The 25763-nt window shown below is 40.0% G+C and overlaps 1 protein-coding gene across 1 annotated transcript; it reads right to left on the bottom strand.

Annotated features, from left to right (window-relative positions):
- Positions 1-1325: 1325 nt before the first annotated feature.
- abcc2 (ATP-binding cassette, sub-family C (CFTR/MRP), member 2) lies at positions 1326-23963 on the bottom strand. The gene is made up of 32 exons (XM_073482149.1): positions 23555-23963; positions 21846-22022; positions 18834-18980; positions 18604-18744; positions 18342-18464; positions 18133-18188; positions 17802-18054; positions 17488-17678; positions 16228-16405; positions 15723-15977; positions 14592-14657; positions 14119-14256; positions 13882-14028; positions 13715-13799; positions 13553-13619; positions 13311-13437; positions 12686-12862; positions 12030-12197; positions 11645-11828; positions 11282-11417; positions 10950-11052; positions 10622-10841; positions 8987-9141; positions 8168-8323; positions 7816-8015; positions 7559-7685; positions 7320-7421; positions 6809-6952; positions 5325-5483; positions 5060-5226; positions 4447-4641; positions 1326-1625 (listed from the first exon to the last, which is right to left on the bottom strand). Exons 1-32 carry the CDS (start codon positions 23597-23599, stop codon positions 1496-1498), a joined length of 4719 nt encoding a protein of 1572 aa, XP_073338250.1. The 5' UTR covers positions 23600-23963; the 3' UTR covers positions 1326-1495.
- Between the last annotated feature and the right edge of the window lie 1800 nt (positions 23964-25763).

Genomic DNA, 25763 nt, shown 5'->3' on the forward strand with positions numbered 1-25763 from the left:
GAGTTAAAGGGCTGTGACTGTTGGTAGTTGTGGTTGATTTTGTTCAAATACGCCGAATTGTGATATTATGGGTTATTATTGTTCAGATGATTTAGCTAAGCTAGCTAACAGATGCTAACGTCAGCGGTCTCTTGTTGCCATAGCAACAGTGAACATTCACGTGGCCTGATGAGCTGTAAACAGAGATGCAAAACACAAGTAAACCTGTAGGAAATAATAAGTTTAATTTGCAATATTTACCATTGAATTTATTGTAATCTTTCAATTAATTTATTGTTTACTGAGGTGATAACTATCTAATAGGTATAATTTGTGTGTAACTTTAATGTGTGTAAATGTGTTACTTTTACTGTAGTTTTCAAATGGCTGTGTATAGTGTTAGTGTATAGTCTTGAGCATTTTCAGGTCACAAAGATCTGGCTTTTTTGCATTGGGAAACACTAGTAAAGTGTCCTAATGAAAACACGACAAAGCCATTTGACTACCTTGTTCATAAATGATGGTGTCAGGACTTTTTTTTATGACACACACACACTTTCATTGATAGGAATACTTGGTTTTGAGGAATGACCTCTATTTTGAGCATGTGACATGCTTTTGCAGGTTATCAACAAGGTTTTGCAGTTTGTACTAATTGTTTTGAGAAATGCACCAACTGTTGTGCAAATGTAAGTAATGATGTGAGAAAAACTCCACCCCGTCTCTGGTTTTGGGTTCTTCCCGTTAGTCTCGTCCCACCCCTGGTCATAACATAACTTCTGTTGTGATTTGACACTATAATGAACAAAGATTGATTGGTTGATTGCTATAGCTGTCAGTTCTAGTCCTTGAGTTCATAGCTACGTGCTTTATTTGTTAACTGCTATCAAGGAATATGACTCTCCTTTGTAGTATGTGTGAGAAAGGACGCCACGAGATTTGTGGACTTCTATGTGGTGTCCGCTGATAATGTAGTGGGCTGGTCTGGACAGAAAATGCCAGAGCTGTATTTTTGTCCCAGTCCACCCCTGAATATGGATGCATCTATAATAGTGCATGATTCATCATGTCTCTTTGGTGGTCAACTGTTATGCATTTTAAAGCATTTTTAACAATCTATGCTGCAACATAAGTGATTATTGTGTATGTATGTATTATGTATATACACTTGTCTGCTTTATGGATAGCATTATAAATGCTTTAAAGTACATTACTTACCCCATGCAATGCTTTTAGCTGTAGTGTCACATTTACTGTACAGACATGAGAGTGGCATTAATGTGACACAGGCTTTTACAATTTAAACAATTGAGGTTGTTTTCTTTAGCAAAAGCAATAAAGCAGCATTTGAGAAATAATATTTATTGTTCACATATAAAAATTATTTACATACAGAATATGATTTCTGTATAAATACAAATGTTGCAATATTTCTTTATTTCAAAGCCCAATCCAGCTTTATAAATCAAACAACAAACGCAATTTGTGGAACTAAATCAAACGTAAAAGTGCAAAATTAGAGAGCGGTGTTCTCGTCTTTCGTTATCCCAGCATCCTTTGCCATGCCGTAGAAATGGCCTTGTTTTTCAAGCAGGTTGTACGGAGAATCAAATTCCACTATTTTACCAGCATCAAGCACCATTACCCTGTGGAGGAGGAACAAAGGCAGGAACAGTAACCATCTGAGTGCACAAATGTCATTAATGGCTGGCGGAAGAGGATAGTACATGATATGAGTCCTCAGATGAGATGGAGATGGATGCGCACATATTTGTGCCATCCATTTGAACATAATATCAGTTCAGGTTAGAAACAAACAGGCACTTAAGTGAAAGTAACAATCAGAAGATTAGACCTGACCAAAGTATGACTAACAAGACAGAAAATCTCACCAAACAAACAAGAAACAAATTTGTCCCTAAACAGGAAGTATACTGTGGCAGTCTCCCTAACCACAGTAACTGATACGAACCTGAGAAAGAACTTGACAATTGTACAGACTGATTGACTGCAGTAATAAAAAAGACAAAGGTGGACACAAACAGACCCGGCTGCTCAGAGAAGACAGGCTGTGCTGTCATTGTGACGAGGGAGCTGGAGGGACACAACTGCACTTCTTAATGTAAAAATTACACAAATATTAGGAAAGAGTTCTTCTGATTTGAAAAAAGAAAATGCAGACAGTCAAGGATACATGACCTGTCATTTTTGGGGAAAAGAATGTGCAGTGCGGCTGCTGAGTATATCACTTCCTGTCACAACAAAAGAGAAAAACGGTACAAATAGATACTTGTCCCATATTTATCCTTACCGCCACTACCTCCTTTTGTTATTAGTTCTTTTATTGTTGTTATAATTGAATATGTGTGTGTTATTTTGTTTCATTTATCTATTTTATTCTATTAACTAATGTTATTATTAACATTTTTTTGCTGTTTCCTTCCTTCTCTTTTCATAATCTAATTCTGCTTTAGCAACATATACAAGAAGTAATGCCAGTCAAGCCTATTGAATTGAATTCAGTATGCATTTTATTCCAACTAAGAATTCTGGTCAGATTTAGGTGTGTCAGCTCTGCAACAGTCCTACAATCTCCCCCTGCCTTTTCACAAATGCATGCTGGGTTCATCTCCAGCCCTCCTCTAACTTTGAGAAAGAAATGAGCACAGAGGATGAAAGGCTGCTATTTACAGAAAAAATTATGGATGGGCTGTTTTTTTCTGAAGTGCTCTACTCTAATGACATCCGGTGAAAGAAAATACTGCTGTGTGCTTATTGTCAAAACAAGTGCAACCTATAGAGCCTGATTTACAACCTGTTGTACACGCTAATAATGTTTTTTATTCTCAATTATGACACAACATAAAGATAAGCATTAGCTCCTGGCTCGCAAAAAAGCAAAATATTGCACCTATTGCAGGTAGCATGAGGGGGAACTAAAATCTCTAAACAGTAGATATGGAATACAATGAATAAATTCATACATCCTACACAACCCACCACCTCACATGACTACTCCCAGACTATGGCGCTGCTGGCACATCTAAGCAAAGCCACTGGAGACTTGAAGAGATGTGCATATAGAGGTGTACTTGACCTCACAGCTGTTGCCATCATGATTTGTCACAATAGAGGATCCACTCTAACTGGTGGAACACCTGGCTCATGAACCCAATGGTATTAGATTGTATTGCAAATAACACTCTTATACTTTTATACACTTATAAATGCAATGATGTGTTCCCTATTGAAATTTTTGAGTTTCTGTTTAACACAATTTGTCACTCAGGGGGGTACAACAGCCCAGGAGACATCACATGGCACTTGTTTGCTTTACAATATAATAAAAAATTTGGGAAGAATCATTCCACATTAACACTGAAAGCACAGATAATGGGCTCAATCTTACACCTGGCGCAAAGCAGCTCACAGCACCAACAAAAAGCTGGTCTTAAATCAATAGCGCAGTATTTTTCCTGCTATTTAAAGGGCGCATTATTCAGGAGATGTGCCTACATAGGTGGGTTCACAACACACATACACTCTGATTTTATTATTAGAGAGGCTGCTTTCAGTTATTCTAACTTTCCATGCACAGTAATGTCACTAAAACAAATATTGTGGCACATTTAATAAGCAAAACTAAAAGCTCCAGAGGAAACACAATTAAACTTTTATCTTCTGAAATAAATATTTTTTAGACAGGATCTCAGGATTTATCAGGAGGACGGCTACTTCACTCCAAACTATTTTACTGTATGAATCTGGACTGAGTGTGACCTTCTGATGTGTAGAAGAACACAGAACATTAATCAACATGCTAACTGACCCTGTTGGTGAGTCAGGACTTTTAAATAATCAGTGTTCCTTCGCCCAAGTTAAGGGAAAGTCATTAATATTTTCCTCATTAAAGACATATTTCACCCACCTGCATCCCACCTGCTATTGATCATGATGATACTTTTTATGACCCGTCCTGCCTGAGCAAGGGACTCATCCAGGGTCAAAAATTCAAAAACTGCAGAGGCAGAGGGTCGAGCAACAGAGGACCACATACCTGTCCCTCAGTGAAGACGAGTGCCACTGTTTAATAGCACAGGTCCTGGTGTACCTGGCTCTTAAAGGTAATGGGAGATGAAATCCTGATTGGTCTAATTTATGTTACACCCACAACACATCCATGATTAATGAAGAGTCTAAATACACCGTACACCTCACTTTGCGCCCAGATTATCTGCCATTTAACTAGCAAAATGGACTTGAACACGCCCTAAACACACTTGCGCCATGCGCTTTAGACCAACTGCCATAGATCATTTCAATAGGGCCCAATGTGTCACACTGTGGGTTCCAGTCCATGCACATAAGAAGGGTGAAAGAAGAAGAAAAGAAATTTGCCACTGACAGCGTGAAGTAAAATGAATGCAGAGTCACCTCACGGAAATCTTTTGAGGAACATTATCTCACCTGGAGCTATCCATGATGCTGTGCAGGCGGTGGGCGATGGTGAGGACAGTGCAGTGTGAAAACTCTTTGCGGATGGTGGTCTGAATCAGGTCATCCGTCTCCAGGTCAACAGCTGCTGTGGCCTCATCCAGGATTAAGATGCGTGACTTTCTCAGCAGTGCACGGGCCAAACACAACAGCTGCCTCTGTCCAACACTGGGAAGACAGTGACATGCTCAAACATGGAACATGCAGATATGAAAAATACATCATAAATGGGTGCCTAATAGTAAAGTGCACTGAAGGGTTTTTACCCTCAAGTAGGATATTTTAGGAGCTGCTGGCAAAAACATATTAGCTGTAGAATTTTAATGGTAATGATCTGAGAATGCTGGAGAGTACCACACTGCCAGGTACTAATCATGGTTTTAACATGTGTTGGTGTGTATGCTCAGAGTCCTATACCTAGGGGCCAAAATGCAGATTAACATGAAATACAAGTTGTTGCAGATTTACACATGATTAGATGTTTGCAGGTTACAAATCAACAAGTGTAAGTAAACTGGTTTGCAATGTTTTCATTTGCTGTATCTTTAATCTTTTGTAATGAGGAAGATTTATTTTGATGGCCCACCTGAGGTTCTCTCCTCCCTCTGCGACTTCATGCTGTAATCCCTCCTGGAGCCCCGCTACATACTCCTTCAGATGGGAGAGCTCCAACACTCTCCAGATGTCCTCATCGCTGAATCTGTCGAACGGATCCAGATTCATCCTCAAGGTCCCGGAGAACAACACCGGATCCTGGTTCACACAGGGTTGGATGAGTCAGTGTCTCAGTTACAAAACTGAATGCTGTGTGTGAGTTAGAGTGTTTTTTGTTTTTGTGTATATGTGTTTACCTGTGGTATGATCGTGAGCCTGTTTCTGAGGTCATGCAGGCCTATTAGGGAAATATCTACACCGTCAATGAGGATACGACCTTCAGCCGCTTCAATGATTCTAAACAGGCAGTTGGTCAGGCTTGATTTCCCTGCTCCCGTGCGGCCCACTATGCCAATCTGTATGCAGTGAGAGACAGCACATAGGGTACATGACTGACACATCTTTTAGAATTTGATACGTTATAGTCATGTCTGCTATGTAGCAGGCACTTCCATAACATAAGCCGCTATGCTTGGTACCTTTCTAAGCTGTTAGCTGTGCAGATTGTGTACAATGTGCACATACTGTACTTGTACTAAAAGCCTCACTAATGAGAATAACAAGACAAATGGACAGAAAACCCAGGGGGAAAAGCAAGTCATCAAGTATTCTGTATATATAAGCACCTGAGACCAGTGAATAAACCATCTACACTGGCTTGCAAAGATGAAAGGCATGAAATAAAAGGGGACTAAAAAAGGAATTCAGATTAAGGTTTTCTTTAAGAGAAGCAACAAAACAAACTTTCAACATTCAGCATCAACACATCCATGTTTTTCACTGGACAAGAATGTAATCTGAAAAGTAAAAAGTAACTCAAAGAAATGCAGTGGAGTGAAAAGTACAATATTTACCTCTGAGATGTAGTGGAGTATAAGAATAAAGTTGCATCAAATGGAAATACTCAGGTAAAGCACCTTGAATTCGTACTGATACAGTAGTTCAGTAAATGTAATAGTTACTTTCCACATTAAAAACACTGATAAATGATGATAATGTCGTGAAGAAAAAATAAAATATGTGTTTTGTAATCATCTCAGTTACACAAAGAAGTTGTTTGTTGAGTTTTCAGTTTGTGCTTTCCACTGATGGAACATACATTTACTCAAGTACTGTACTTAAGTACAACTTTAAAGGTACTTTGAGTACATTTTCTGCTACTTTATACTTCCACTCTACTGAATTTTGGAGGCAAATATTATACTTTTTTCTCCATTACATTTATTTGATAACTTTAGTTACTAGCTACTTTGCTGCAAGTATTTAATTTATTTCATCAGCAATCAAATCAAAAAGAACACTGATTCCAATAATCAGAAAAATGCTGAATATTGGATCCAATAATCTGCTGGGAAGATTCTTAGTACTTAAGTACATTTAATATCAGATACTACTCAATTACTATTCATATGGGCAACTTTCGCTTTTACCAAAGTAATATTTTAACACGATATCTTCACTTTAACTCAGGGATGACTTTTGGGTACTTATAACAACACTGATATTGAGTTTATATGACTATATTTCTGTTGTTTCAAAGATTTAGCTGCATTCTGGCTCAATAATATCGATATATTCAGAATCAGCAGTCCAATTAAGAGATTCACACTCTGATAAATCCTACAGGCTTGTCATACACTCATGCACACACTGACAGGTATACAGGCGCACACACACGGACCTTCTCTGTGCTGCCGATGTCACAGGTGATTCCATGCAGCACCAGGTCTAAACCAGGTCTGTAACGGACCTTGTAGTTTTCAAACCGTAGCTTTCCTTCGGTGGGCCAATCCTTTGTAGGCCGGGTGACAGTGACCCACTTGGCCTTGAGAAAGAGATACACAGATTAGATAAGAAATGGAGAAGCAATTGTCAAGGTGAGCTTTCATACGTCTGTATATTCCTGAAAGATCCTACTCGACATGACCATATTCAAAGTCAAGGAATAAGCGTTAAAAAACAAAATGATAATGACACCTTCCAAGGACACCTTTTATGTCCTCATGCTGTTCATCTCTGTCAAAAGTAGAACATATGAAAGGTCATCATATTTATTAAAAAAGAAAGACAGATAACGAGTCACTGCCCAGCTCTCAAGCCTCAGCTAACGTCCTAACCTAAAGGTCAGCAACTATTTTGTAACAGGAGCAAATAAAGTTAACAGAGTGGAGTAAAGTCTCTATTCAACGTACCTCGTTCTCAAGCTCGCTGTACTCACTCACTCTCTCCACGGCAACGATATTGGTCTCCAGCTCAGAAGTCATCCTCACCAGCCAGTTGAGGGTCTGTGTTACCTGCAAAGCCCCAAAAAGAGAGAATTTTTTTTATAGCTAATTATCACTACAAGAATCACCATCAATATCACGGTTATTATCTTTGGCATAGACATTATCTGCAGTGTGTGTGATGAGAGTGTAAATGTATCACTGACATTAAGAGCATAGGATATGGACAGGCCAACCAGGCCGCTGTCCAAAGAGTCTCTTGAAATGACGGCAAACAGAGCAGAGAAAAACACCACCAAGTTTCCGAGAAACTCCAGGCGGATGGCAAGCCATCTGCAGAGTGAACAACATGCACACAAATATAAGTGTGTTGCACTGAAACACACTGAAAACCGCTCTTTGAAAAATATTGGTTTGGATCTGTTGATAATGTGTATTTTGAAGGAGCACTTCAATATCTGACCTGTTTGACACAATCCATGGGTAGACGCTCTTCAGGTTTCCATCAATAGTTATTTCGTTGTGCTTCAGAAACCTTTCTTGATGGCCGTAGGCTCTTATCACCGACAGACCCGACACCGTCTCACTGAAGTGTGAGTATATAGGAGAGCGCGACACTGAGTCCAGTCGACGCAGTTGTCTTGAAGTCGCTACATAGAAGCGCTATACAGACAGAAAACAGAGGAGGGTCTGATGGGATTATCCATGCAATACAAACAAAGCCTTTCTCTCTTTCAAACTCAAATTAATCTCTTCTTCTTCTTTTCACTTTTCCCAAAGCAGTGTTTTTTCTGGTGCTATTTTGGTCAGCTTACCTGTACAAAGTAGTAAACTACAGCCAGAGGAATGATGAGGATGGTGAAGAAAGGAGTAGCCAAACAGATGACAAACAGTGTCCCCAGCACACCCAGCAGACACAGGATCCAGGAGCGGAAGGACTGTGGGATGGCTTCATCCACTGTGAAAATGTCCTTTGGAACCAGTGAATGAAAAAGTTAGTCCCGAATTGGAAATTGGTATTATTATTATTGTCATTATTATTATTATTACTACAGTGCTATCAGATGACCTGGAACAGGTAAATAGTCCAATCTCATTTATTTCCTCCATTAATTATTAATAACTGCAGAGGCTTCACACATGAAAGAGTCATTAAGCCCCAGAAAGCTTTAAAATTGGAATCTCCATGGTGATAAACGCTGCAGGCAGAAATGGCAAAGCCATTTTCTTTGAGTAGTATAATTAGTTGAACTCCACATTCCAGCAGATTGGTCTAATATATTCTGACATCAACTAAGATGACTTCATCCAGACATTTAAGTGACCTAGCCTGAAAACAAGAAGATTCTGGGAGCTCAATTTTTATCTGCTCTGGCAGATATGTCTGGCCCCCCTCCCCTTCGGACAGATTTCCAGCTGACCTTACCGGGGTCGAGCCAATCATAACTTTCTTCTTATATCTTATATGGAGAAGGTTTGATATGATGACTGAGAGGCTCCAGACTAATTTGCACTTGTGACTTGGTCTGGCCAGGTGACAAATTACCTTCTTCAATATGGGAATCAAGATCATAAAGCAAGACAGTGAAAAAAAAGAAGATGGGAGACATTTTGAAAAACCAATAAAGTCCTACCTTTGCAAAGCGGTTGACCACCCTACCGATGGGTGTTGTGTCAAAGAACACCATGGGAACTCGCAGAATGTTGTTAAGCAGCCTTGAATGCAGGATACAAGATGCATTGACTGAAGCATTGGCCAGGAGCAGAGTGCCGAGGAACACGAAGAGGCCTGTCGTAAAAGGAGACAGTCTCTAAAACATATAACTACAACTGCACATATTGAAAGCCATGTTGCACAAAAGCATGAGAGAGGCAACTGAAGAACCATTTAACCATTTAATTTACAAAACACTGAAGACAGCCTACCCATGATTCCTCTCTGCAATCATGTGAGCACGCTAACCTAGCCGAACACTAAATCCCTGTGTGGCACCTATCCATAATTGAAAACAAGTCAGCTCGCTAAGTATTACTGAAACATATGGCCAGCTAACTGTATTATTATCTCAAATGTACGGACATTCTTATAAGACAAAGTGAACTGTTCCATAACCTATTGAGCAAGAGGGTGTTGCAGAGGGGTGAGGCTAACGCGGCTAACATTAAACTTGTTAAATCTGCTGCTGACTTGTTTATATGTGGCACTATGGACTGCCCTACACTTTGTTGTAGGCCCAGTTTGAAATGAAACAGAATTTTATACAACATATGTAGTAGGGGGTCAGTAAAGGGGTGCTTGACCTCCATAAGACAAAAAAAAAATGAAGTTATTCCCCAAAATGTCAAACAGTTCCTTTAATACAAAACGTAAGATGTATTGTAGGTCAATGGGCAGGTTGCATATAAAATATTTTAACAAAAAAAAAAAAAAAGAAGAAGAAGAAGAAGAAATTAACTGGAGACTGGAGATGTTGATGGGCCACAACACCAGACAACTTGTTCATGTCCTGACCCGTGACGACTCAGTAGTCATTTCTACATTAGTACATAATGGTACACCCAACTTGGAACTTGGCCTTCATTTTATCTCAGCTACACACCTATAAAGTTTAATGACTGCATCTAAGATGGTTGTGACGCTATTGCTTTGATAAAATATGTCCACAGACAAACAGATATATAAAAACAGCTTCTGTGTTAGTTCCCACTACATCATCTGAATATTACATTAATGGTAATTACATTACCTAATGTTGATGTAAGGAGAAACAGAGAACTGTATGGGTAAAGGAAATAAAATTAACTTATATTAACTGGCTACAGTCTAGGTTGTTGCTGTAAGTTAACCATAAAAAATGTTTTTCACTTGCTAGCTAGCAGGCTACTGCTAACATCAGTATAGCTAATGCTGACATCAGGTTAGCGGCAATTAAAATACATTTCTAGCTAAAAGATAGACATGACAGTAATTTGACACAGCTTGCTAACACACAATACTTTGTGTTTAGAGTGCATCTAGAACCTAAACCTCACCCGGGAGAAATTATGAATGGTTTCAGCCCTATCTAGAACATGGGGTGGTGGTGCACTCCAGCCTCTTGTGGCCATATTGAGTACTACAACAACAATCACTTAAAACATTATCCTGGCAAATATTTTTAATTTTAATTTTTACACTATAAAATAGATGACCAGAATTTCTTTCACATTTGCCTCTCAGGGCTTCCGTAGCTGTGAACTGGCATGAATTTGAAATTATTTGCACTTACCCTGAGCCACTCCCAGAGCTCCAAACACTCCCACCCTGGTGTCCCTTTTCCAGTTAGGGTATGTCTTGTTGTAGTACACCACTGCATCATTTGTCCAGTCACTCAGCCACAGGTTCTGGCCGATGAAAGCTATGTTCTGGATGAAGTACACCACGAAGACCATGACACTATATCCCCAGCCCATGGCTCGCAGGTACTGGAGGTACACCGAGAACTTCACCTAGATAATAGAGACAAAAAAAGGCTCAGGAAAAAGTTCTACTTTTCTAATTTTGTGTCATTTGTGCTGTTGAAAAATGTACTCAGGCGGACCAAAAACTAAGATTACCTGTCCTGTTTCCATAGTTTCCTTCTCTATGAGCCTCTGACCTTTCTTTGATTCACCAACATCTTGTACCTTTTTTATGGAACTATTTTTTCTTAGTCTGACACTAGAAAAAAGGACAGAACAGATTCATTAGAAAAAAACAGGTTAAAAAGATACTTAGCGGGATTACTGTGCATTAAAACTAGAAAGACCATGAGACAATATTTTGGACATGAGGTGTCCCCTATATTACTCACACCTCACAAACACACAAGCTGTTTGTTAGTGGGCTGTGCTACGCAAAGCCCACTATTGTTATTTATGTTGTTGCCCACACTTGACCGTGCTCTAACCTGCCGTTACGCTGGCTGCGACGGATACTGCTTTCTCTCTTCAGGGTAACAGAAACTGTGTCCTCCAAAGGAGAGTCAGGTTGAGTGTCCTCTCTTTCTGGGATGAACTCTATGTCTGCGGTGTCGTGGTCACGATCTGGATAAATATGATCACATATTATACATGGTGCTTTATTATCCTTTTTTTTTCATTTCTTATTTTTGCTCTTTTGAGTGAATCATAACAATTTAAAATATTGCTACGTACAGTTTCCAAAGAAATGTCACTGCAGCATACATATCTAAATACTGACACTCACGCTATAAAAGCACAGTATTTTGTGCTGCTTCCATTCATTATGCAGTGAGACAAGGTGTAATTACCTGACTCTGAATGCATCTGATCATTTTGTCCTCCGGCATAAGTGTCTATAAACTCAGAAAAGGCTCCTTTTCTTGCACGGAGGCTTTTGTAAGATCCAACTTCAGAAACCACTCCATCCACTAAGACCACTATTTCATCTACGTATGGCAGGAAGCTCACTCCGTGAGTCACCAGGATACGAGTCTGTACAGAGAAAGACAAAGTTGGCTTCAGGTGTGAAATTATAATTCAGGTCTGTGAAATGACAGTATATATCCTGATGTACCTGCTACCAGTGTTTCCAATATATCTAACACGTTACTGTGAATCATACCATATTCAAATAGCAGTTTCTCTGATTTAATACTGATAGATTTATTCATGTAAGCTCAGTTTAGCACAAACCTTTTCTTTCAGTACTCCATTAGGTCCAATCACTTTATCAAAGAGATGCTTTCCCACATGAGAATCCACAGCAGACAAGGGGTCATCTAATAGATAGATATCAGCCTGACTGTAAGCTGCCCGAGCCAAGCTCACACGCTGCTTCTGACCCCCTGAGAGATTGATGCCCTGAGGACAGAGGAGAGGGGAGGAGAGGAGAGGAGAGGAGAGGAGAGGAGAGGAGAGGAGAGGAGAGGAGAGGAGAGGAGAGGAGAGGAGAGGAGAGGAGAGGAGAGGAGAGGAGAGGAGAGAATGAGAATGAGAGAAATGTGAATAAATTAAGCCAGACATGATGTTCTTTTTCATTGATTTTTGGGAAGTTGTGGACGTTCATTTTATATTTAAATAGAACAGAAATGTGATGTGAATTAAACATGATGAAGAGTGAATGAGCTAACAGATGTAGAAACAGTGTAAACAATATTCAGTATCATAATGATTTTACATGTATTCACACATTAAACTACATTTGATTCCGACCTGTGGCCCCTTTGCTGCATGCCACCCCCTTCTCTCTAATCTTGTTTCCTATCACTCCTTCCGCTGTCCTGTCAAACAAAGCCATGATAAAGGCCAAAAAAATGAACCTACAAAAAAAAAAAGGATCTCAGTCTTACTTTCTCGCCAATCTCAGTGAGGTCACCCCCAGGCAGCAGCTCCAGGTCAGGGGCCAAGGCGCAGGCCGTTATCACCTCCTGGAACCTATTTTCTTCATGCGGAGAGCCAAAGAGGATATTATCCTTCAGAGTGGCATTTTGGATCCAGGCTTGCTGTGGCACAAAAGCAAGGGAACCCTGGAGAGAAAGACATTTAGAGTCAGTCACACAAGTTCACATCACTACACCGTAAACTGCCTCCTGCTGTGAAAAAGGGCCATTCATTGGGCTTATGAGAAGTTAGAATTTGACTGCGCTGTTCAACAGTTTGAAGAACAAACTTCGCTTGTGAACTGGTGTTCTTGTAGATTGTTGGAGTAGATTGTATTTAAATCCCGGATGAGAAAGAGAGTCTCTCTTTCTATTTTTGTGCACACTTGAATCACTTTTTCTGCTTTAAACTTAATGAAGTACTCATTTCAATAATGCAGTGGAACAACCATTTTTTCCACTGCATTTTTCATATACATGTGCTTTTTGGGTACTTGGGTGCTTAAAAATGGTTTGATCTTTCATCTTAATCAACAACAAAAGAAAAGTTATGTGGTGCACATTATATCGTTGTTAGACAGAAATAAGGCGTCACCTGAATGTTGATAAAGCCTTTGGTGCAGTGCATCTCTCCCAGGAGGGCTGACATGAGGGAGGACTTTCCTGAGCCCACAGCTCCCACGACTGCCACCAACCGGCCTGGCTTAATATCCAAAGACAGACTAGCAAACACACAGAGAGTAAATATTAAAATATAGCAGGGACAAATTCAATGATTTGCTGTTATATGCCATAATATCCAAATGTGTAATCTTGTGTTTGACTCATCAAACATACTTTTTCAGCAGAGGTTCAGCATCTCTTTCCCAAGCAAAGGAACCGTCACATATGCTAACAGCAGCGTCTAAAAGATGCAAAGACATGGAGAGAGAGGACAGATGTACTTTACATGTCCCAACAAATGGTTGAAACAGGTGTAGATGCTGATGGTGAACGTACTGAAACTGGGGTCATGGCGCACAATTTCGCTGTCAATGTCATCGCCTCCCAGAAACTTCTCCAAGCGCTTCCTCGACACTGTGGTCTGAAGTGTAAAACAACAGGTAAGTGGGCTTCTAGCACAGGTTTGACATGCATCCATGTAAGGTGAGTCGTTGTTTACTTACTTGCACAATGGCAGCAATCAGCATCGGCAGCATGGCCAGGGGAAATCGGAGGATGTTAAAAAGAGAGATGGAAGTGAAAGCTTTCTCAGCGGTCAACACGTTTTCGGAGCTCACTCCAACAAACACTGCAAAAGTGGCCAGAGAAACCTGCGGAAAAAGACAGCATGATAAAAAAAGACCATCTTGAACTGCCAATTGTGTTGAACAGCCTTTTTTTGGCTCCTTCAAAGAACTCACCACAGCCGGGGCACAGCTGAAGATGAAGGTGGAGACGGAAGTCAGGTAGGCAAACTTCCTCATGACTCTTAGTTCATTTCCTCTAATGCCTTCCACCTGCGCCTGGAAGGAAGGCTCCCATGCATACAGCTTCAAGATCTGGTGGGAGGCAAAAGATAAAGAGGGGGGACGAGGGAATTAGTGTGTGAATTGTTGAGGACACAGAAAAGGAAGGGTGAGGGAACAGAGGGATAGCGTTTATACCTCACTGCATAAACCACAGGTGGTGGACGCAGTATAATAGAAAGCACTGTGGGACTAACGTTTCAGCTTTTTCCTGAGGCAAAAAGCCTTTCTTCTGCGGAAGTCCTCAGATCTTTCTTCCCCACCTCCACCCATTCATTCCACCCAAATCAATTTTACACAAAAGAAGGAGTAGAGGTGGTGATTGTACATGAATCATTGCTGATGAATGACTGAATAGGGGTGCTCACCTTGATGCCATTTAGTATTTCATTCATTATTTTCAGTCTTTTGTCCTTGAATTTCATGTTCTCTATCTGAAAAGAGATGTGAATCATTAGGGACATGGAGCTCACTGTGAAACTTGTGGTCAACAGAAAAATACACAAATAAACACACAAAAATAAATAAACCCATCTGATACTAACGTGCAGCCAGGAAGAGAGGTTACAAATGTATGCACTTTAAGACTTTTTTCCATACATGTTTATATGGCTGAATGTAATCCAACTCAGCAGATAGAACTAAGCAGTGCAAGAGGTTACAAAATCAAATGTGTTTTAACTTTTGGGATTAAGAAGTGGATTTATCTTCACTCCTGTTTATCAACCTGACGGCAGCAGTGATCTGCATAGGTGACCACCATTGTCGGGAGTTTATGTACTGTAATGTTGACTGCCGACCGGAGCTGGAGAGGAAATGTGTTTCACTCGAACGTAACGTTACAGAGAGGAGAGGGGGAAAGAAGAGGGAGAACGCCAATGATTCCGCTGCCAAACACAAGGTGAAAATTTGCTTTGCTGGTGGTGAATTAAACAACCACCTGTGATGATGATAATCTATCTATATATTACATTTAGTCTTGTTTGCTGATTTCATTGCTCTATCTCTGACTCTCTCCCACAGGTGACCAAATGAAATGCAGCGTTACCTTGAATAAAATTACGGATTTCTCTGGGATTGAACATTGTTGGAGACACTTGGGAGAATGTCAGCACAAAACTTGATAAACTACATATTATATCTTTAAAATATCATGTTAAACTTATAAAACTTCAATTAATATTGATACTGTTTGAGCACACAGAGGGAATAGAGATGACAAAACTTGCTTTTTGTTTCTGTGTCCGTAATTTTCTGTGGTTTTTAAATTATTACTATAATTAAGAGCCAAGAGCTGAAAAAGTACAGTGGAATCACTGAAACTGTGAGCTCATAACACAGAGACAAGTGAAACTAGTTACCACAAATGTTTCTATTGAATGGAAATATGAAAGATATCATATAACATACAAGTATTCTACACTGTAATTTAAAATGGACGTATGTTCTTGGTATGAATACATTATAATTATCCTCGATGTGTGTGCATTTCTGCTGACCTGGATTTTTCTGGCCTTGGTAGCCAGCAGTCCATTGATCGGCACCATTAGCACCATGACAGCCAGTCCTGCCAACACAGACGGTCCCAACTCAAACCACAGGAAAACAATAGAAATGATGATCTGCAGCGGGCAGGACCACAGCAGGTGGATGAAGTTGGTGACATCATTGAAGCGCTGGGCGTCTGCTGACATCAAGTTCACCGTTTCGCCAACTGTTGACTCTTTACGAGCCTCATTAGATACCACCAATGCCTTGAAAAAAAGGATGGAGAAGGGATTGCAGAGAGAGAGAGGTAGATGGAAAAGAAGAAGGAGGAGGAGAATTTGGTGGGAGTTGCAATTATATTTGAGCAATCAAGAGATACAGAAATGACAAAAACAAATCAACAATCCTAAACATATTGCTCAGCAGAGAACTGTTGGAGGCAGACTGTTTTTTTAACATTGTATGAGGTAAAAAAACAACTCAGAAATCTCAATGTGATGTGACTCATGATAGTACCTTTTTGTACACAGCAGCCATTAGGGCAGTGCGAACCTTCATCCCCAGTACAAAGCAGCGCTGGAAGTACTGCTGCAGTAACAAAGACTGCAGGATGGCCACCAGCAGCAGCAGCACTGCATACAGGTAACCCTCCCAGGCATAACTAGATTTGTCCTGAGTGAAGGAGATCATCAATCTAGGAAAAGAAAAAAACGTAACAGTTATCTCAAACCCTGCTACGTTGATGTTTCCTACATCTACATTCCTACATTATCTCTCGTTAGCTGTTGCAGGCTCTAGGGTGGGCTTAAAAGCTCCTAGCTGCTCATATGAGCTGCCAATCAAACGGCTGCCATCTCAGGATCCAGCCAGTGTGGAGGGATAAAGGTGTCTGTTGTGAAGAGTCATTCTGCAGATAAAAGCTTTTTTGCAATTTTTCTCACCATTTAATCCTGTGGAATCCAGGGAATACTGTGTTTATGATTAAATATGTTACTGAAATGGATCTGGAATAAAATCATGACAATCTAGGCATTCTAACGATGTACGGCACGACTATACACTGAAATTGAGGCCTATTTACTTAGCTGTATTTGTATTGTTTGGTGAACTTGCTGCGGGGCTTAACAGGATTTATTAAAACACGTCATGTACTTTTATCCTTTTCTCTTTCATTTCGTATCTTATTTGCTTTTCTTTCTTTCTTCACCATTTCCCCTTTCCTCTCAGACAATGGGGTTACCAGTGAAGGTCAAGCTGAGTGAATAGTTAAGCTAAAAGTGGACATTCACAAGGCCACTGGATGTTATTTTAAGAGCTTTAAAGAGGAACTCCATTGATTTTTACACATCAAAGTCTGTTTACAGGTCTTGGGGAGTAATAATGGATAAATGTGAAAATAGTTGCTAAAAGCTTTTTCAGAGTGATGTTTCTTGACTCCACGTCGTTTGGGGCTGAAGCGAGAGGTTTAAAAATGAAAACAATCTGCTCCTGTGAGTTTATTGACCTTGAGTTAATGATTGCAGCGACTGCTAACAGAGTTTAGGAGCACACAGCAGTAAACTGTAAAAAGCTGCTTTGTTGACAGTGATGCAAAGTGATTGACTGTGTTCTGTTTATGTCGTTTATGAAGAAGAATCAGCTCATTTGACATCAAAATCCTAACAAAAATGTATACAGACATTAATCCATGTGTTAAATAAGCTGGTTACAAGGCAACTTCAGTGAAAATATCTTAGTGCTTCAGTTTTTACTGGTTTGATTTCAGACTTGACTCACTTCAGGAGTTGAGGACTGACAAATGCCAGGAGGTCCTGCAGAAGTTTGAAGAAGGCAGATTCAAACAGAACCCCTTTGAAGGTCTTGTAAATGGTGGTAATAAGCCATGAGTTGGGATAGTTTTCTTCCTTCTCCTTCTCTTTGTCCTTTTTCTTCTTCTTTTTTTCATCTCCTTTTTTTCCCTTTTCCTCCTAAAGAAAAATGTTGTTTGAACATTACCTTTTTGCACACATTGATGAGCTCTATTTCATAAATAGATATAACTAATTGAATAGAGTAAATTATTTTAAATAATGAATAATAAATCTTTTTACCATCATCAGCATGTCCTGACTGACACCTTTCCCGAGACCGTCGGAGAGGCCATTCTTTAAGTCCTCCTGGGCTTTGTCTCTTCTCTCATCCTGTTTCTTCTTTAACTTGTACTGGTGACGGACCTTAGCTGCGGCAAACTCGGATTTCATGAAATGCTGGAAGCGCTCGTTGATGTGAGCAGTGCTTTCCGCCTCACTCAGGTCCCACATGTCCTCCTGTACCAGGGGCTGCTTGTATCCCTTCATCACCATGCTGGAGAGAAAAGGAGAAGTTGTATCGTACATGCGCCGATGTTTGCTGGGATTCTTTCTGTGGCAACTTTTAACTTACCTGTGAAACCAGTTGAAAGTAATTCTGCTTAAAAATGCTGCACCTGCCTCAGGATTCTGTGGATAAAAGCAATAAAAGACGACAGGTTGATTACGTTAACAGCAGGTTGAGGTGATGGAGGTTCAGTGTGTTATATTTGTTACATTATGATGAATCGAGGAGCATCATAACAAAAAGATTTAAAAAAACAATAATCTGCGCTTATGTACCTTTTTAACACGCTCCTTGGCTTCCGGTGGGATATCAGCCACGGCAGAGAGAATTAGTGCAATCAACTCCAGCCCAAAGGAAATGTAGAAAAGGCAAAAACGAGGCATATCTCTGATCTCTCCCTGATGGTCAAACACGTGAAGAAGAAAGATGTTTATGTCTGAAGGAGATGCTACAGTGTATGTACGCATTACTGATAATTATAGTGGGACTTAAGAGTGTAAATGCAAGGCCTTGTTCCAACTCGATATCTGCTCTTACCAGCTTGAGGGCCTCTCGTAGGAGGGTCTGGAAAGGGAAGATGTCGCACACAACAAGGAGCAACCAGAATACAAAGAGAGTTGCGGAGTCTACGGCTCCTTCCCTCCGCCTCACTCCCGCCTGACACAACAGCAGAAGGATCTAACAAAGAAGACATGTCAGAACATTAGAAAAAAATGATGGCCTTCCATCTTGATCAAATAAATAAATGTATAGCCAGTTATATTTACCCATGTGACGATGTACAGGGCAGGGTTTGCATAGTATACGCCAGGATTTTTAGGTGTAGGAGTAGTGTCTGTGCTTGGACCATAATCCTCTCCTAATGTGACGGCCAGGCCTGCTATGGCCGTCAGGAGCAACAGAGACACCACAGCCTGCGGGGAGGAAAGACAAACAAGACAAATAAATGATAAAACAAAACATGTTAAAAGGTCCACTCAAACATTAGTTTAATGTCACTTCACTCAGATGTTTGAGCTTTAGTGTACAGTTTGACACTAGACAGTAATGTAATGAGCAGCAGTTCCACAGTGATAAACATCGGAAACAAAAGATGTAGTTCATGATGTTGTGAAGTGCTGTGGGATCATGGGAGTTGCAGTCTTCACTGTTAAACAATCATTGCAGATGAAAATCTATGTAGCATGACTCAGGGAGAAATCTAGCTCATCGAGGTAATGATTAAAGTTTTATGTTACGTTCATGTTCGCCAACTTCCATCCTCACTCTCTGATGTAACATCTGGCGTTTACCCAGAAGTTAGAGCCACAGACAGGTGACCAAATGAAACGCACCTTTCTCTGGCTTGAATGTTTTTGTAATAAGTATTAGCAGTAAACTATTGCTATACGTAAAGGGGCTCTGTGGGACTTGTGTGTTGTGCTGGAGGCTGGTTGTTAGTTTATGTTAGCAGACAGATTTCTAAACGTTAGCTGCTCTTGCTCTCTGTGGGCGGGGGCGGCGAGAGGCACGGAGACGAGGCACTCGACAACGTGTTAACTTACATTCTTTGGACTGTTGCGAATCATTTGCCCTTCACAAAGAAATTCACAATCTACCAGCACTGAACAACTTGAAAAAGTAAAACCAGTAACCAGTACATAATAGATTAGTGCATTATAAATGTTGATGCATTAACAATCATATACATTTAACACATTTACTATTCAATGTGCTGCTGGGTAGCTCAATCTATAATTATGAATCTTCATCTTTTGTTGATTATATTTTGTATCAATACTCAAATACTCAAGTAAAGTTCAAGTGCTTCAAAATTGTACAGGACTCGAGTAAATGTACTTGAATACTTTGTACCACTGACACTACAAGGCTGTTTTTACGCTCATCTGCTGAAGCGGGAAAGTTTCTTGTACAATCCATAAATCTCAGTTTAAGACGTGTACATACAAGATGACTTTGTGACATCACAACCAGCGACTCAGCGTACACAAGTGTGATGTAAAAACTTGAAACCTTCAGTGCAGGTGTAGGAGACATCTTGTGTCTTTTAGTCAAACTGAAAAACAGAAGCATATTCAGAGCTTCTGGATTTTTTATAATGAGGGAGAAAGTCTAAGTGCTTATTTTTCAAAGAGGGGAATTTTTGTACGTCTGAAAAGAGTTTAAAGGAGTTTCTTTAAAGGTCCAGTTTGTAGTACGCCCTCACCAGTGGTGGCTAGTAAAAACTCAAAAAGTATCAAATATGTAGCTTTCCTATTTTTAGAGTTTTTTTTCCACTTACAGTAATAAGAAATGTTTTCTTGTTCACTCTCTCTCAGTAACATCATTGGCAAACCTGTCATGTTATTAACAGCAACCTGTTATCAGCTAACATTTGATAGGCTGCTACATACTGGTTAACCCTCATTTCCTCACGATAAGGGTAATGATTTAAAGGCCTTAATCTTAACTCAGTTACTCCAGCGTTTGTGTCTGTGTTTGTTTTTCACTTGAATATTTGGCGTTAGCCAGCATGAAGCCAGATAGGTAAGATATAACTGTGTTTCTGCTCTAAACTTCTTTACTGATATACTGAGCAGTGTTTGTATCTGATGATTATTAGCTGATATCTGTGGCATTGTGTTCCTTTGTCAACATTGTGTTAACATTGGCTAATGTGTGTGTATCTGTGTTCATGTGTATGCGTGTGTGTTGTTAGCACTGACATGGATCGACTACACCTCTCCTCCATGTGCAGAGGTAATGTTAATACATATCAATAATATTAGAAGCGGTTACATGGACAATTTCTGGCAACGATCTCTGTAATTGTGTTTTGATATATGTAAATCTGGTGCTGTTTGTGTTGTCATGTCATTTTTATGTTTACCTTTCTATTTATCTTTCTGACACAAGATCTACAAGAACATCTGGCTACGTTACTTCTCCACATTTATTCAAAGATGACCTCAATGCCCTCCATGTGATCAACAAGAAGATATGTCTGTAGTTACAATGACACATGGGTTATTGTCATTTGGCCTGCCCAGGTAACATAATATTTGAAATGTCCTAGAATCCATAGGTCCCAACGCCTTTCTTTGTATTTACAGGAAACCCCTTCTTGGAGGCTAGTTGGCGTGCATCTGGACTCCAGATGTCCTCAGTTTGATGACATCATTGTAGGGCTGGAGACCGTGATGTCTGCTGGTTTTGTTTTTAACATTCAGCACCAAAAGAGGGTCAGAAACTGCTGTACTGTGAATTACAGCTACTACTAATTATAATGTTATTATTACATATGTTTGTGAATGCCTCTTTTAATTACACTGTATATCATATCGTCTTACTTTATTTGTGATTTCTATTCATGTATATGTGATATTCTGTATATAAACTTGTTTCATTGTATTGAATGTATCGTAAATTACTATACGACACAATCATAAACTTGTATACTGCATGTGATTGAATAAAATGTCTCTGAGAAAACATTTGTGAAATGTCAATAATAACAATAATAATTATAATAATAATAATTATAATAATACGTGGAAGAAGACCTACTCCCTCTGTACATGTAGATATAAAAGGCTCATGATTATTATATTCCATATCTGCTTATGGATCCCCCCTTAAATCCTACACACTAGACCTTTAAATCCAAAATTCACCAACTGAGACAGCTTTGGATCAGGATTATTTAATCATGAGGTGCCTGTTGCTGGTGGAGTTTTAGCTAATTAACATCCTCCAGTGTGTCTATTGTGTGTGTTTCTTTTTATTGCTGTGTGCATTACCTGTTTGCAGATGTAGAGCTTGGACAGGTGTTTTGTGTTCACTTGTGTCCTCCTGCAGAGAGACACCAGCTTCCAGGGGGCACAGAGCCACAGGAAGCCCAGGGGGATCCAGACCAGCACCGTCTGCTCAACACAGACTGGGAGGTCTGGGTCTTCTCTGGCCAGATATGAAGCATTCTGAGGTGCAAATACAAACACACAATGATTAAACCATCACCTATGAAGTCATACTGCCCTCCTAATCTCCGAGAAAGGCAATACAAAAACACTCCCATCTGCGCACCCCTTAGCTCACTCAAGATTGCACCGCAGGGACACGCCACATCTCCTTGATTAAAAATGTAATCAACAGTGACTCAAGCGTGATTAAACCCTTGGTTCATGGTTATTGCTGCATGTGCATTAGCATGTGTAATAAGCACTTCCGGAGAGAAGAGAGCAAACATTGAAAGGAAAAAAAAGACCCTGACAGAGCAGATAAACTGTGGTGTTCAAGCTTTTAAATGCTTTAAAAATTTTAAGCACTTTAAGTTATTTCCATCTGCTGTGTGAGCAGCCTGTTATGAGGAGAGGCAAGATTCAGATCACAGTCTACACTCTGAATACAAGCTTCAGGAGAAAATGTGGACTATAGCAGTGCGGTCAGATGTTAATGTTTTCTGAACTGCATGGACAGATGCTTTTGCTTTGTCCACTTTTAGTCTTTCAGGTGTCAAAAAAAGTGAAACAATGCCAATCACAACCTCCCAGTAATGTCTTCAAATGTCTTTTGTAAGACCAACATAGCAAAACCCAAAGATTTTCAGTTTAATAATGGTAAATGACAAAAAAAAGGAGATCCTTCCATTTGAGAAGCTTAAACCAGAGAATGTTCCACTATTTTTGCCCTGAAAACTAACAGAAACAATGAACAAATCAGTAAAGTAGATGCCGATTTTGACTATCTATCAATGGACATATTGATTAGTCTTTTTCGGCTCTTTTGTCTCTGCCTTGTAAGTTTTTCTAAAGACTGTCCTGCTATGTATGCCGAGTTACAGCTCATAAACATGCTGCAGTTGTTGGACATGCCGAGTCATGTCATGCATCAGAGTCATCACTGGTCAGTCACATGTCCGCTGAGCTGACTGTGTACAGGGGTGAGAACATGTATATTTTCAGACAAAAGTTCAATATGAACACTATATACTATATAACACTATTTTACTTTTTTCACATATAACTCGGTTCAGTTTATTTCTTTATAAAAAAAACCTTCATAGCTACAGCATGTCTTTCATATTTGTCTGACCTGTACTAAAATTCGACACAATACAGTGAAGCCTGTACAAAACAACACAAATATAGGAGTCTTGAAGTGAGGTGAAGCTCATATTGTTGTTGTTTTTTTTTAGTCTGTGTTAATGAGGTGTAATAATTGGTATTTTGGAATAACATTATACAAAATATCAGAAAAAACTTTAATCAAAAACTTTCAAAAACCACCCGTCTTAATCAACATGTCTATGACACACAAACGTTTGTAGTTATGAGATATTGCATTGTATTACAGTGTACGTGTAGTTCTCTAGTTACATTTAAGTGAATTTACTGTCAAAAATTACTGATCATGTGTGTGTGTCAAAAGTTTCAGGTCACTAAGAGGCCATAATGAAGCCATTTCCCTTGTGTCTCCCTTTAGATACATTAAGCCTGGCTATTGAACTCACCCAGAAGACAGACCCACAGTACTCCTCCAGAGGTGCAGCAGCCATGGTCCACACCGATGGCTTCAGTCAGCCTCAGATGACTAGACAACCAGACGCCTCCTTCTCTCTTTTTCACTGATGCTGAGGCCGACTCAAACACTCCTACCTCTTTCCACCCACACACCAGAGACAATCGCAGGACGTGACTGTGAGGGACTTTGAGCCATGAGGCTTTCAAGCACAAACTTTCAACCTCCTTGTGCAGAGGAAAGATAAAATGTCAGAGACTGAAAAAGTCTGGATCAACGTAAATGTTGTACTTAAGTCTTGTTTCTCTTGTTTCAGGCAGAAGATCTTAAGAGTTGTGCTCTAGCGGTCCACAACGACTCGTTCGATGTCTCCAAGAAGCACACACACGCTGTCCTCCTGGTGGGTAAATGAGAACACTCAACAACTGCAGTCAAAGTCATTGTGAAGAATCCCGCCTTGTACCAGCCCACTGAAGCTCACGTGTCTAAAGTTCAACATTCTAGGCAGATGCCTGCATGAAAGAGAAAAAAAAGAGAGCGACAGAAAGACTTGCATGAGTATTTCTCGGCAGTGTTTCCCCCTGCCGGTTTTCCTTTTGTAAAAGGAGACAGCCAACCAAAGATGGGAATGTGTTTGGGGAAGAGAAAGGAGGGAGGGAGCTCATTAGACCCCTTTTCCTGTTGTGTTTCCACTTCTTCTCTGCATGCCTCCACTCTCTCTGGGCTGAGACCCATTTTCAGAACTCGAGTCACATCAGATTAGTTTCAGGCAGTCATGCATTCGAATGAGGCTGTTGAAGTTGCTGAAGTGTAATTTGGTTAAGATGGACGATGTTTGTTTGTGGGGAGGGAAGGGAAGAGGGAAGGGTGGTGATTGCTTTGCTTTTCTGCTCTCTTTCTGTCTCCTATTCTGATCAAGACGGGGGCTGGACTCCACGTCCGGAAACACACGCTGTGTCAAAGAGGAACCCAGTGCCATGTTGATTTTGGGCTTCTTTTTGAAAGGACCACTCCAGGAGTAAATGGCTTCAGGAGTAAATTGCTAGTTCAACTCAAACCACAGAAACAGAGAGGACTCCTGTGGGTGTGTATATGTGTGTTTTTATCGCAGCTTGTGATAAAAAACATTTGGGATAAGTTGATCATGGTGAATTTCCATGATCGGGATCAACTGGAATAGGGATGATCGTGGACATCCTTAAAGGACTGACTTGTAAAAGCTGTGTAGCTCCATAACATATAGTCCAATACTGATTTCCTGATTTATTTTCCATTTCCCATTAAAAAATCCTAAGCCTGTCACCATAGTTGAAGGCTCAGACTTGCCCGTTGTAGGCTTGGGTGATATCCCAAATTTTAGAGCATGATATTGTCCACATTTCCTCCTGCTTTAAATACCATCCAGCTCGGTCCACTCAACAGTTTGTTGTTTTTCTTTCATTATAAAGGATGTTCACTACAAAGACATATGTCCTATCTCTGGTACAATAAATATTGTTTTGTTTTTTAACAAAATGCGAGGTAAAGTAACTTAAACTTTAAAGCTTATTTTGAAGATTATATTGGATATTATCGGTGATCTCAATCATTTTAGCCAGGACAATCTAGACTTTTTCACATGCGTTATTGCCGTATTGTTTTCTTAAAGACATGAGCGATGTGTGCGTGTCGTCCAGCCTCATCCATCTCCCCATCGAGAAGGTTACGTGTAAACACAGCCGTTTCCTTTCCGCTTCACCCTTTTTTTCAGTGTCCATTACTAACAACAAAAACAGAGCTGAAACATTCCTCGTGCCTTGTAAACAAGATTATCTTCTGCAGTGTCAAGCAAAGATTGTGATAAAACTTGCCTACATTTCAAAGGAGAGAAAAATGACAACACAGCTTGACCCAGGCAGATTTGGTAAGTCGTAATACATTTACACTGCTGCAAAGACAACACGTATTGTTGTTTATAAATGTGTGTGAAAAGTCTTTGAGTGACTGTGATGGCCCTAAAACAGATTACTCAGACTGTGTGATGGTTAATGATTACATGTTTGATAACACCACAGGGGCGTAAACTAGCTGAATCATGTCTGTGTGTATAACCCCAAGGACATCCATGTGACACGTGAGAACAACCCACACGTAATTACAGAGTTATAAATATCTAATATACAACTACAGTGCTATAGATAAAGGGGAGCCTGGTGTTTTAT

The sequence above is a fragment of the Pagrus major genome, chromosome 15, assembly GCF_040436345.1.
Source record: "Pagrus major chromosome 15, Pma_NU_1.0".
NCBI classification, from domain to species: Eukaryota; Metazoa; Chordata; class Actinopteri; order Spariformes; family Sparidae; genus Pagrus; species Pagrus major.